Here is a 14,795-nt window from a genome sequence, read left to right on the forward strand (position 1 = left end):
CCAGCTTTGATTATTTGGAATATCTACTAATTTTCACTTCTTTGTACTACATTTGTATGAACATCAAGATTATTCTCCTTAAATCTGTACAGGGAAATTTGATCTAGCTCTAATTGTTTAGTTTTATTGTTGATATTCACCCCATATGTATCTAGTGTTAAATTAGGTATTTATATACTGACTGACTTTAAAAACGCAACACTCATTTTGTAGATTTTTTTGTACCAAATCATGTTTGATCCTCATAAAAATACTATTCATAATCATCAAACTCCTTTCCCTTTAGACAAAATCACAATCTGACGTACCTGTGGATATTGAACATACCGGATTATTGAGATCGCTCGAATTCCAGAAAGCGACATTTCGAGCTAATAAAAGATTTTTTTCATTTTTTTTCTTTGTGAAACAATTCGTTCAATCTGAAATCATTTAACGAATGTTGCATCTCCATATTGCTAAAAATGAGGAAAAAAATACTGAATCAACACATTATAATGCTGCAAACAGGAAAACGTGAACGTGCTGCAACAAGACAATTTGACGTCACAAACTCGTCTTACTGTCCTTCTGACAATGATACCGGTAGACGGGGTTTGTTGAAGGCTATCAAAGACCAAATCAAAATGTAGTGACAATGCAACGTCAATAGAATTTGATTAGACAACGTCATTTGCGAGACAGATCTACGGCCGCAACGTCAACTGCCAACCAAATTGATGAATGGAATTTTGCACAGATTTATGCCATAAATGTTTCCCATCAACTGAACTGCCAAAGAATCGACTGCAGAAAACATTTAGAGCCTTAAAGTTTCAACCGCATAATTGCCAAAACCCATTGTAATGGGTGGAACAACGGCAAAATCAGAAGGTACAAAACAGAAACCAAAACGTCCCAACAGAATTGGTTGACCTTTCTGACAATCATTTTGGCGTTTGTTTCAGGCAGTCATTACTTTTCACGGTGACACGTACATTGGTAAGTGGGAACCAAGGGTTTCAGTGCATACCACAATATTTGAACATTGACTTTGTACTGCTTTTTTTTTAAACATTTAAGTAATGAAAGAACTTCCCGTTCATAAGTTTGTTTACAAATAATTGCATATTTCAAAATAATAATTTAGTGTTGCGTTTCTAAAGTCGGTCAGTATATTCTTGGTATTCCTAATTATTGGCAAATTTTGAATACACAGAAGTAGTATACTTAAAACGACAAAGTTATTTTTCATTTACCTGTATATATTTTGAAAACCGTTTTTTTTTCAAAAGTGATTATTGATTAAGGGTTGTTAAATATTTCGCGGTGGTGTCTTGCCATGGCTTTGTTTGCTTTTTGGCCTTGAATGCTGGTCCCTAATATTTCATTAACTATGTATTTGCATTCAGGTATCGCAGATCAAATTTATTCGTTCATCGTGTGTTTATTTACGTTTTTTGATTGAGTTAAGCCTTCCAATTGATATTTTATCGTATGTTTTTCTATGTTGTGATGTTATACTATTGTTTCAGAAAAAGGGAGAAGGTTCGGTACCGTTAAAACGTTTAATCCCGTTGCACATGTTTGCACCTGTCTTAAGTCCGAAATCTGATTACAGTAGTTGTCGTTTGTTTATGTAATTTATACGTGTTTTTCGTTTCTTGTCGTTTATATAGATTATACCGTTGGTTTTCCCGTTTGAATGGTTTTACATTCGTTTTTGATACGTTTTATTATTTGATTTTGCCATGTGATTATGGACTTTCCGAATTGATTTTCCTCTAAGTTCAGTATTTTTGTGATTTTACTTTTTACGTCTCCGAGGATGTATCACCAGCCCAACAGCATTCCGACATTTTCACAAAAATACGTATATGGTTTATTTTGAATTTGCTGTTCTAACATTTATATAATTCTTTTCAAAGTAGGAAATGTACATGTATTCCGCACATGCTTAGCTTGAGTTCTGACTCTAGTTTTAAATTTTTGTACATATATTAGGTTTTTATTTACGATAAGATTGACCATGATCGAAACTTGAAAGACATCAACTGTCGAACCGTAAATGTAATATACTAACGAAATGTGCGTCTGGCATGCTAAATTATAATCCTGGTACCTTTGATAACTATTTACACCACTGGGTCGATACCACTGCTGGTGGACGTTTCGTCCCCGAGGGTATCACCAGCCCAGTAGTCAACATTTCGGTGTTGACATGAATATCAATAATGTGGTCATTTTTATAAATTTCCTGTTTACAAAACATTGAATTTTACAAAAAAACTAAGGATTTTCTTATCCCAGGCATAGATAACCTTAGCCATATTTGGCACAACTTTTTGGAATTTTGGATCCTCAATGCTCTTCAACTTTGTACTTTTTTGGCTTTATAAATATTTTGAGCGTCACTGATGAGTCTTATGTAGACGAAAGGTGCGTCTGGCGTGCTAAATTATAATCCTGGTACCTTTGATAACTATTAACACTGATTGGATACCACTGCTAGTAAAAGTAAGTTCCTGAGGATTTTACCAGCCCATTGCCAGTTACTCGGTATGCATATCTACTGAAAATATACACTTCATAAGTGTTTCTCGTTCTTTTTATAAAGATTAGACCGTTGGTTTTCACGTTTCAATGGTTTTACACTAGTAATTGTTTTGGCCCTTCATAGCTTGCTGTTGTGTGTGAACCAATGCTCCATGTTGTACTTTAACCTATAATGGTTGATTTTACATTTTGTGACTTTTGTGGAGAGTTATCGCATTAGGGCCCATACCACATCTTCTTATATCTACTAACCTACATCATATGGTAGATGTGAATGGATTTTTATCATAGGATTTCTATTGTTTTTTATTCCCATATATTGCTTAGTCTAAAAGAGAATTTCATATGTGTTAACTACTTTCATTTGAAGGTAACTACTATACATTCATTTAGTCAGGGTATGGTAATGCTGTGTGATTGAATACAAAATAAAAAGAACAAAAATTGTAAGGTTTCCGCGGAACACAGTATCTCGCCTACTTTTGCTGTTAATCGAAGACTCAACAAACTATTTTTTTGGTTGAAAGAAGCTTCTGTCCATGTTAGGTAACAATCCAGGATAGTGTATGAATCTAATAAATATTTTAAAAACTTTAACAGCAGACTGTATGTAATGTTAACTGGAAGAAAAACTAAGTCCACATATAATTCAAATACAGATAAACAGGTACAAATTTTGAACACAATTTCCTGCTTAATACTAGCTTTGGATCATAAACAAGCTTCTGTCCAAGTTTGGTACAAATTCAGAATAGTTAAAGAAAGTTATTAAAATTTGAAAATCTTTGAACACAGAGTGAATTACAAAATGTTCCCGGCAGAAAAAAGTCCAGTAATAAATAAAATACGGAAAGATGGAATTTAATTTTTACGAAATTTACTTCTGAATATTATCTTATGATCATTAACATGCTTCTGTCCAAGTTTTGTAGAAATCAAGGATGGTTTAAGAAAGTTATTCAAATAAAAAAAAATTTAACCACAGAGTAAATATTTGTGGACTCCGCCGACTACGACAACGACAACAAAAATATTTGACCAATTTTGGTGATTTACTTCCTGTCTCGAAACTTTAAACAGAAACAAATTCATCAGTAATTTAGTATATACAAAACTTAATCTAACTGACCCCATTTAAATTAGGAGTTAATTTATCGCTTTCAAAAAACTGTTGCGAATAATTTTAAGGTTTTACCTACTGAGTTAATTTATCAAAACCATGTTTAATCCACCGTTTTCTACGTTAGAAAATCTTTGTACCAAGTCAGGAATATGATAGTTGTTTTTCATTCGTTCGATGTGTTTGAGCTTTTGATTTTGCCATTTTATAAAGGACTGCCCGTTTTAAATTTCCATTGCAATTCGGTATTTTTGTTATTCTACTTTTTACAGATGAAAAGAAGGTTAACAGCAAATACGAATATCAATTCAAGACCTCAAAATGTTAATAGCACTTAAATCGTTAATCAACAGGTTGATGAGATTGTTGCAATGGAATGTAGCACTATTTGACTATGTTACTAAAATCATTTGTTGACTTTTTTGGAGTTCTAGTTCATTAACATTGTGTTTACCAAATGTAACGTTATTACCTATTGTCTTTAAATCTGTAATAAACACTATAATAGGTACAGATTAACTCCAAAACACAAAGGATACTCGTTTATTATCAAGGCGAAAATAAGTGATTTAATCCTGCTACTAAACAACGCCATTCATAAAGCTTGAATGCACTTGAAAAGCTGTATATTTGGAAACGAAAAACGTCCCTCCACGATTCGCAACCTTTGACCACGTAAAAGGGGACATACATATTTATATATCATTGGTTTGAATACAGTAATTCTGGTTGTAAGAACACCTTTAGTTACCATTCCGTACGCTGTGTTTCTTGTCATGTAAAGACCTTGTCGCTATACGGGTATTTTATATAATCGTTAACGGCAGTTCGATTATGGATGTAAAACCAGTACATGTGTAACAAATCCAATGCCCTCATGAAGAAGGACCCGTATTACTTATATTGATAATTTGTCCCCTTTAGAACGTACGGGAACGTATCAAGAGTTATTCCAATTAGTAAAGCTTACTTCAAAGTCTATAAGTTTTTCGTGTTTTTGCCATGACATTGACTATCTCTTACCCCTCTCTTTTAAAGTTCATTTTCAAAAAGCCTTCTTTATTCGTCTCAGAATATATTGCTACACAGTACACGATGCACATTTCTCTTGCTTTTTTATAGGATAGTATGGAATAGGTATATGTTATATTCCTCGTCAAAATTACAAGGGCGATAATTTGATTAATTTAACAATTTTTGGAGATTCAGCAAGCAACATTCAGTCAATAGAAAAAAAAACACATGTCCAACGTTTATGTTTTCTGAATCTATATTTTGTTACATGTACTCATCTCTATGAAAAATTGTTCAAGATTGTAAATATAAAATCATAAGGATAGTTGTATGATTACCAATTAGACAACTATCTACCAAAGTTTATATGTTTCATACTTCAAAATGTTTTCATCCCTATGAATGTACATGTATGTAGCAGTTTAAAGTCAACAATTAACAGTGCAAAATATACTTCTTCTCGATTGAAAAAAAAAAGAAAAAAGGAAAATGGTCTATGATTGCCTAAGAGACAACGTCTATAGGAGACCAAATGACACATTAATCAAATTTCTGACTCCTCACTGTTAAATTATTTAATACAACTGAAACTATATGTTTTTCAGAGTAATTATGGCTTCTAGTAAAATGTGTGGACCATGTTCTAGGGTTGACAAATTAGCGTCAGCTGTAACATTTTGCACTGATTGTGAAGATCCTTTGTGCGCAGATTGCGTCACAATGCATAAAGCAATCAAGGCACTCGCTTTACACCATTTGATCGATAAAGAAGTTCAAACAGACAAAGCTTTCAACATCAGAAGAACCTGCAGTGACCATCCCGATATGGCTTTAGAGTTTTACTGCTCAACTCATGACACATTATGCTGTCGTACATGCTCCGTGAATACCCATCGCACATGTGGCAAAATACTACCAGTCGATGTTGCTGCACGCGGAATAAAGTCATCAGTAATGCTGAACGATGTAACTGTAGATTTAAAGGGTTTATTGAAAAATGTCGAGCAATTAGTAGAGGAGAGAGCAAAAAACAAAGAAAACATCGAAAAATCTAAAGCTACTACACTACAAACGATAGTTAAATTCAAACGTCAATTAATTCAAGAGTTAGATGAATTAGAAAAGAAATTATTGACAGAAATCGACGAAACTGAGAAAAATCTAACCAAACAGGCCGAATCTGAGCTTTCACTCATTGAAATCCGATGTAAGGCCATTGTAGATTTATCAGAACAATTAGAATTTCTTACAAAACATGGATCAGAAATCCAAATATTGATGCTGTTGAATACTATCAGAGTGGATATTTCAAAGCAAGAGAACGACTTTCACAATTTGGTCCCGTCTTACGAATGTATTGATGTAAGCTTCAAGGCATCAGGATTAAAATCTGCCCTTAATTCTCTTGGATCGGTAGAAATAAAATCTGTTCCATGTTCAATTGAACACAAACCATCTAAACGCACACAAGCGCAGGTACCACCAGCATATGAGAAAATGCTAACAAAATTCAAACTCAAAACAGAATTCAGAGTACCTTATTCTCAAGGTAAAATATCTAGCATGGTTGTAACAAAAGATAATAGGCTGCTGTTTTGTTATACGGGAGACAAGAGTAACGCATTGTCGATATGGTCAGAGACGGGATATCACATTCAGGATTGTGCCCTTGCTGGTACCGCGTGGGGTATAGCTATGATACCAGGAACAAATGAAGCAGTTGTTACATTACCATCTCTACACTCGATTCAGTTTGTTAACATAGCAAGTATGGTACCAGGTAAAATAATTGAAGTTCCTGACAAATGCTATGGAGTAGCAGTTATTAAGGACATGATAGTATTGGGCGGGAAGGGAAAAATGTATTTCTTCAGCATGACTGGAAGTCTTCAGAAAACATTCAATGTCGGTAGAAGAGTCTTGCATTCACTGAAAACAAGTAAAATGGATATGACTTATTGCTGTGAGGCAGATAATGATACACTCCATTGTATTGATTTCAATGGAACTGTTATCTTCTCGTATCAATCTCCTCCTGATTTCGATGGACCAGTAGACATAACATTTGACGGTAAAGATAATTTGTACGTTACAACCTGGAGATCAAACAAAGTACATCGTATTTCACTAGATGGAAATCTTATTGATATCCTACTGAAGAAGGAAATTGGATTGGATGAACCTTATGGAATTGCATTCAACAAGAACTATACAAAACTGTTCATAGCAAACGGAAAGTGTGAAAATAAACAAGTATTGATATATGATTGTGCTTAGAAACAGCATATAACTCAAAAAAGATACATAACTAGTTTCTCAACATAAATTCTAAACATTTCTGCATGAAATTCAAACCCTGTTCTGTCTCTGAAAGACAATATTGAATTGTTTGTGAATGTTCTGTACCACTGTTTGAAAAATTAATGTTGATTCAAAGAAATATACAGGAACACCATATTTTACAAAGACTTTATTTTATTTTTTGATTTTACCACAAAACCAGTGATTAATGTATCGATGCAAAGAAATGACACATAATGAATTGAATATTAATTTATTTTAAATAGGCCACGTTATTTTATAGTAATGAGCTTTCTATAAGGTCTAAGAATGTACTGTTTTCAAATGGTGTATCTTGTGAAAAGTTTATATTGACAGTTTGGATCAAAGTTAAACACATTATCTTTCAATTTTGTCAAAAGACCCACCATTTTAGCAATTTGAATAGCAAATAGCAAGCACATAATTTCCTATTTAAAACAAATCACAATTGTTATCATAAGATATAATTAGACACAATTTTTATATACACTAAGACATGTTTAATGTTTCTTGTTTATGACCTTTCTGCTGATTCCATTGAAGAAATATTAAAACTGCAAACCTTTCGTGTTGCATTAACGTTTCTTTAAAAAGTGTTTTCTCTTCAGATTATCAATAATATAAATATAAGAAAATGTGGTATGAGTTTTATTGAGACAACTCTCCATCCAAGTCACAATTTGTAAAAGAAAACTATTATAGGTCAAATTACGGTTTTCAACACGGAGACTTGGTTCACACTTTACAGCAAGCTATAAAGGGCCCAAAATGACAAGTGTTAAACCATTCAAACGGGAAAACCAACAGTTTAATATATATAAAAAACGAGACACGAGAACCTCTGCAGATACAATATACAAGGATTACATAGTCCATAATTGCTGTACAGATTTTAAATAGTTATCAAAGGTACCAGGATTATAATTTAGTACGCCAGACGCGCGTTTCGTCTACATAAGACTCATCAGTGACGCTCAAATTAAAATATTTATAAAGCCAAACAAGTATAAAGTTGAAGATCATTGAGATCCAAAATTCCAAAACGTTGTGTCAAATACGGCTAAGGTAATCTATACCTGGGATAAGAAAATCCTTAGTTTTTTTCGAAAATTCGAAGTTTTGTAAACAGGAAATTTATAAAAATGACCACATTATTGATATTCATGTCAACACAGAAGTGTTGACTACTGGGTTGGTGATACCCTCGGGGTTGAAACGTCCACCAGCAGTGGCATCGACCCAGTGGTGTAAGTAGTTATCAAAGGTACCAGGATTATAATTTAGTTTAAACATTAAACTAAACGGAAAGTATCAGTAGATATATATATATATATATTATTTGTTTTTTATGTTAGTTGTTTTTCCTTTTAGATGTAGTATTATTCTTTCATGTTTTTTTTTAATTCATTTTCTTAAGATATACTTTAGAGACTTCTAGAGATTTATTGTCTCATGTGTTGTCTATTATCACGCAAATAAGCATTGTCATGATGTGAACACCAGTGTTGTTGATGTGTTGCTGTCCCATTCATTAGAGATAAACGAAAATATAGCGCATATGTTTTTAAAACAGAATTTAAATGATATACGAGTATATTCTAAAAAGTGTCGAATGAATGACAGACGACGAGAAATTTCATAAAGCATATCAACCATGTTTTGTTATATCTTATTTATATAGAGCATTTATGTATCTTTGTATTCAATATAATTGTAATAACTCTATGCGTTTTGTGAAGTTAACCTGGCAACCAACTATTTTTTTTATTTTCTTTCGGCAGATAAAGCATTTTTCTTTTATCTATGATTGTTATTTATACTTTCATAGTAATATGGGAAAAAAACTTGGATGAATGTTCCCCCTTACAAACAAACAAACAAGCCTCACTGTAATTTGTACATATTATGATATAGTAACTAGGATATATAAAAATGTAGCTTTCGTTAGACGAACACAAAAATCATGTTTCTTATAAATGTTGTATGACTGGCGATTTAATTGGATAGTCAGATGATATAGTTGCTCGACTGTTGCACAACCTTAGATAAGGCAGATGAGAAAAGGCATTTCTCTACTCACGCAAATTTTCAGATCTAAAATTAAAGACCTTAAATGAGACGAACTAAATATATAAATATTATAATATGTCATGAACAAAATGATAGCCGTGTATTTGATTAGAAGATATGATATCTTGAAGTGATTTATATAGTTTATTTCATTATTTACTACATCACGTGACTCAAACATATGACTTGTATCTGAACTGTTAGATTTATCTATTATACCTTGGACAGCTTTGAAGAATCAAAGTATAGTTATTGCATCAACACTGGTAATATTTATATATGTTTGCACTTAAAAAGCATTTTTAACAATTAGTTTGAAAAATTCTTGCAATATTCATTTTTGACTTAATTATTGTTCAGACAACACCCGATACAATCTATATAAAATTTATCACCCAAAGACAGAGGATAGGGTCAGTGCTGAAAAAACGGAGATCTGGTAGGGATGATAATGGATTTGATAACGATTTTTAAGTGTATATCGATTTGATATATTTTGAATAATAAATATTGGGCGTTATGTTCTCTTGATCTGTAAAACACTTATTAAAGTACATACCTAGCCGTTCAACGTATTGTCCTAACTAAGAAAAAACACTGAGCATGAATAACATGTTCTATTGCATACACGTCAATAAGATATTTTACCAAACGACATGATAAAATTATAAGACGCCTGGGGGTCAACTTGCCGTCTTTAAAAATATGCATGTGTCTTACCAATTTGTCATAGCTTGAAACGGAACGAAGTGGAGATACATTTGAAAGTACAGTTGGCAAACAAACAACATCGTACGGTCTGATAATGTCAAATACATTCATAAGAATGTCAGGATCAAAGGTTTTTTGTTTTTTTTTAAACCAAAACTACGTTAAGACTGATAGCAGTTGTGGTCCTTTAATAAGAAAAATGACAAATTTTAGTTTTCACTTTCTATCTCGAAAAGTTTAAAATACTAGCAGAAACGTTTATCAGAAAAATCATCAGCAATGCAGGATGTATTAATTCTTACTTTTTTCTTAATCTAACGACAAGAGTTAGGAGTCATTGGCTTACAAAAGCATGTTCGCCCAACTTAATGTATTTATGGGTTTCTATGTATATTGGTATTTGTTTTCGTAGCAGTTCAGTTTTTTGTTGTTCCGTTGTTTTCTTCTTCACTTTGATGGGGTTCACTCGGTTTTGGTTTGAGACCCGGATTAGTTTTCGCTCAATCGATTTATGACTTTTGAACAGCGGTTAATTCTTGTTGCTTTTATTTACCGTCTAAGTTGTTACTTATAAAGATACAAAAAGAAAAATAAGTAGAAAACACGATCATCAATACAAGACAAACAATATGAATATGACTTACATAAAAGTATATTGTAGGATTGCCAATGAGAAAAAAAATCAACCAACGTTCAAATGAAGTGAAATAAATGCACTTTATTCAATAAATATTGGAATTGGGATGCTTCATAAAGTCAAAATAAAACTTATATTTACGTCCAAGAATGCCTACCTGTTGGGATGCTTCATAAATGTTCAACATGTTCTATTGTTATAACATCTATGTTCTTATTTCTTATTTAAATAAAGGCAACAGTAGCATATCGCTGTTCGAAAGTCATAAATCGATTGAGAAAAAACAAATCCGGTTTACAAACTAAAACTGAGGAAAACACCTCAAATATAACAGGAAAACAACGAAACAACAGAAATACTAAAATGCAACAAAAACCCAAACGACAATGCAACACCAACAGGAAAGAACTAAAATATAACCATTGCCATTTTCGGACTTGGTTCAGGTCATTTTTAGAAAAAAAATAACTGTGTAATGACAAAGTTTCATCTTATCCCGCAAACATTCTTTTTCCACCAGCATTCCAATTTCTCGCTCATCATTTGGGTATTTATTCAAGCAATAGTCAACAATAATTTATTAAAAAATATTTTTTTCACTAAATAGAATGATAGTTAGAGAAAACAAGGACTTATTTGTAATATGCTCATCCATCTTATCTTTTCAGCAAGTCGTACTCTGAAAATAAACTCATCATAGAGCGGGGGTCGGAGGGGTACTGATTCCGAAATCCTTAGCTTAAAAAAATGAAATCCCGAGGTCGCGAATTTAAAAAATAATAAATCCCGACATCCCGAAATTCCAAAAAAGGGAAATCCCGGATCCCGAAAGTGTAAATCCCGAAATCCCGAGCTTAAAAACACCCGATCCCGACGTCCCGAAAAAGGTCCTGCCCCCCTGATCATAGATACCAGGATTAAATTTTGTATTTACGCCAGACGCTCGTTTCGTCTACAAAAGACTCATCAGTGACGCTCGAATCCAAAAAGTTAAATAAAAAGGCCAACTAAAGTACGAAGTTGAAAAGCATTGAGGACCTAAATTCAATATATTTATTTAGTAGCTGTACTACTTTTCCATAATGTAATAACCTAATTTTCTTTTCTATTCTTACTATAGATGTGCAATTAGAGCTATGAAAATTATTGTCACAACACACGTCCATTTTTCCTGCTTTCTATAGTTAAGAATACAGTTTAAACAACGTAATATTATATGTCATTGCCTTTGCAGCAAATTACAAATACATATAAAAAGATGTGGAATGAGCGCCAATGGACCAACTTTCCATCTAATTCACAGTTTGTAAAAGTAAACCATTATAGGTCAAACAACGGTATTCAACACGGAGCCTTGGTAAAACCAACCAGCAAACTATAAAGGGCTCCATAAATGACTACAGAAAAAACATTCAAAGGTGAAAACCAACGGTCTAATCTATATAAAAAACAAGAAACGAGAAACATTTAAAAACCAAATCAGAAAACGACAACCAATTGGTACTCTTAAAATGAATCGATACTTTTAGAATGAAATAACTTTGATATATAAAATTGTTGCGGTGTAAAACGAAGTATTGCACACTACTTGCGTTTTTTACAAAAGAGCTCAGAAGTAGAAAGTTCACAGACAACGCCAAGGAAAAGAAAACACAAGACAAACACCAGTACACAAAACACAACATACAAAACTAAATACTTAGTAACATGAACTCATCCAAAAACCTGGTGGTGATCTAAGGAGCTCCAGAATGGTAAGCAAATCCTGCATATCTTGTGGCACCCGTCGTCTTCCTCATGTAAGTTCAAGGTCGGCGATCAGTCTAATTAGGTAGGTTCACATTCGGGGGAAAAAAGAACGGGATTGTAGACCGAACATATCCGCCATCATCTGTGAACGGTAACGCAACTCGTGATGGCGTCCATAAAATTTACAATGGCTTGATTTCAGTATTACCACTTGGAACACTTGGTTTAAAGGCTATTTGTGAGCAGTAACTCTCTATGAAGAAAATTACGATAGGAAATGCAAGACCTGGAATAGTGTATCAGCTGGGAGATATATTTAACATGTGTAGATGCGGTTGGGATGTTGCTACATATAAATGGAAGTCACAGCTGGGAAGTTGAAATCATACCTTTTGTCATCAAGTTTTGTTTTTTACCTACTCTCATTGTCATGTTCTAGATGTAAGTCAAAATATGAGGTGGACTTTATTGTATCTGTTACCTCTTTATCTCGAGCTCGATGGGATAAATGACGTCAACATAGCCACCACATTTTGAATTATTTAGTGAGAGAACATCATGTTTATAGCGGAAAGAGAAGTTAAAGGAAACTGCTAACTTCATTTCTTTATCCCAAATTCAGTCTCGTATGAATAGGGAAAGATCGTCCAGGAGAGGAACACAGTTGTTCCAATGGGAATGCTGATTATTTGTTAAAAACATAACAAGTATGCAAACATGTTGTTTATAAAGAAATCAATCGTTTAGATAATGTTAGTTTATGTGATTTTTTGTTTGAAAAACATACGATTTATCCCTCTCTTATACATAAAAAACTTATATCTACATTGGGGATTCTTTTTTATGAAACAAAGCAGGACAAATTCCTACAATTTTTCTTTTAGTTTTGAATTGGAAATACTTGTGTGGATAATGTATATGTCAAATGCAATAGTTCTGATCGATTTCTTCTATCTACTAGTATTAAATTATACCAAACGTTGCAGTTGCGTTCAACTTCATATCTTCATTGACTCTGATTGTCAAATTTCCAGCCGAAGGTCTGGGGTTCTCTCCGGCTTCCTCCGTCAATAAAAAGAGTACCACCACTTTATAGCTAATAGTTTCTAAAATTGGCGTAAAACACCGACATTGAATCAACCAATATATATTTAGAAATATAGTTACCTGTATTCATCATTACAAGTGCAGTATACCATGATGAAGTATTCGACAAACTACAGGATATCAAATTATTCCAGATACATTTTCTGACAGCTTTACTACAGAATTGAGGTTTTAACAAAGTAAGATGAAAATAGTTTGCTATGCAGATCAAAAAGTGAATAAAATAATCTCCAAAAAACATTCAGCTGAGCTTGTTTATTATCATATTTTTTTATCTAATTTTCATTATGTTATATTTGTTATGAATTACCTTAATTTAATCTACATGTGTTATTTTGTTTTGCCAATCCATAATAAAAGCATTTTGTTCTGAATACAAACAAGAGTTTTATTTTCCTTTTAAGAATAATTCATTGAAATTCAAAAACATATTTTGCAAATCTTCTGTTTATATACACTATATAACAAGAAGGAGATGTGGTATGATTGCCTATGAGAAAAAAATCAAAGTCCAAGTCAAGTGAATGTAACTGTTTATTTGTAACTGTACGCCCTTCAGCAATGAGAAAATCCTCATACATTAATACAGTCAACTACAAATTGTCCCAACATGTAATATATGAAACAATTTTTTTCACTATATTTGTCCTTTAGGACAATTCAAACATTTCTAAATGTCAAAGTTACCTTTCAATGTCCACTTGTATTTTTTTGTCTATCTGATGAGTTAAGCCTTTTTCAACTGATTTTTATAGTTCGTTCTTATGTTGAACTGTTATACCACTGTCCTAGGTTAGGGGGAGGGTTGGGATCCCGCTAACATGTTTAACCCCGCCACATTATTTATGTATGTGCCTGTCCCAAGTCAGGAGCCTGTAATTCAGTTATTGTCGTTTGTTTATGTGTTACATATTTGTTTTTCGTTCATTTTTTTACATAAATAAGGCCGTTAGTTTTCTCGTTTGAAATGTTTTACATTGTCTTATCGGGGCCTTTTATAGCTGACTATACGGTATGGGCTTTGCTCATTGTTGAAGGCCGTACGGTGACCTATAGTTGTTAATGTTTGTGCCATTTTGGTCTTTTGTGGATAGTTGTCTCATTGGCAATCATACCACATCTTCTTTTTTATATTTCAAGCATGCAATAAAAAAACATAAAAATGGAATTTATAACAATTTGATATATTTAAACAAAATCATCAGATCTATTGATAAACATAGCAGTATAAACTAGTTCATCAACTTCCTATTGAAATTTATAAAAATAGTTCCCACTCAAATATAGTTGCTTCCAATCCTCTTTTTTCCATTCATACCACTGCATTTACAAATCAAAATTTTGTACACAAAACAACCTCTTATAAAATAAATAATTTGATAACAAACTTAATAGCACTGTTTCAAGATATAAAATTAACAATGGTATACACTCATCATACAGTTCTTACATAGATCTTCATACTTTGCTTTGTATCTATTATAACGAATTAAAAAAAAATCAAATCTGAATATCTCATATTCATTTTCA

At 32.7% G+C, this 14,795-nt stretch overlaps 1 protein-coding gene across 1 annotated transcript; it reads left to right on the forward strand.

Moving 5' to 3' along the window:
- The first annotated feature begins 5,281 nt into the window (after positions 1-5,281).
- LOC139504265 (E3 ubiquitin-protein ligase TRIM71-like) lies at positions 5,282-6,946 on the forward strand. Its single transcript, XM_071294332.1, has one exon. The coding sequence runs from the start codon at positions 5,282-5,284 to the stop codon at positions 6,944-6,946; it is 1,665 nt and encodes a 554-aa protein (XP_071150433.1).
- The last annotated feature ends 7,849 nt before the right edge of the window (positions 6,947-14,795 follow it).

This window comes from Mytilus edulis, chromosome 14, assembly GCF_963676685.1.
Source record: "Mytilus edulis chromosome 14, xbMytEdul2.2, whole genome shotgun sequence".
Classification (NCBI taxonomy): Eukaryota; Metazoa; Mollusca; class Bivalvia; order Mytilida; family Mytilidae; genus Mytilus; species Mytilus edulis.

Bases quoted from the DNA above. Each gene is read 5' to 3' on its own strand.
- LOC139504265 (XM_071294332.1), top strand. From the start codon at position 5,282: ATGGCTTCTAGTAAAATGTGTGGACCATGTTCTAGGGTTGACAAATTA.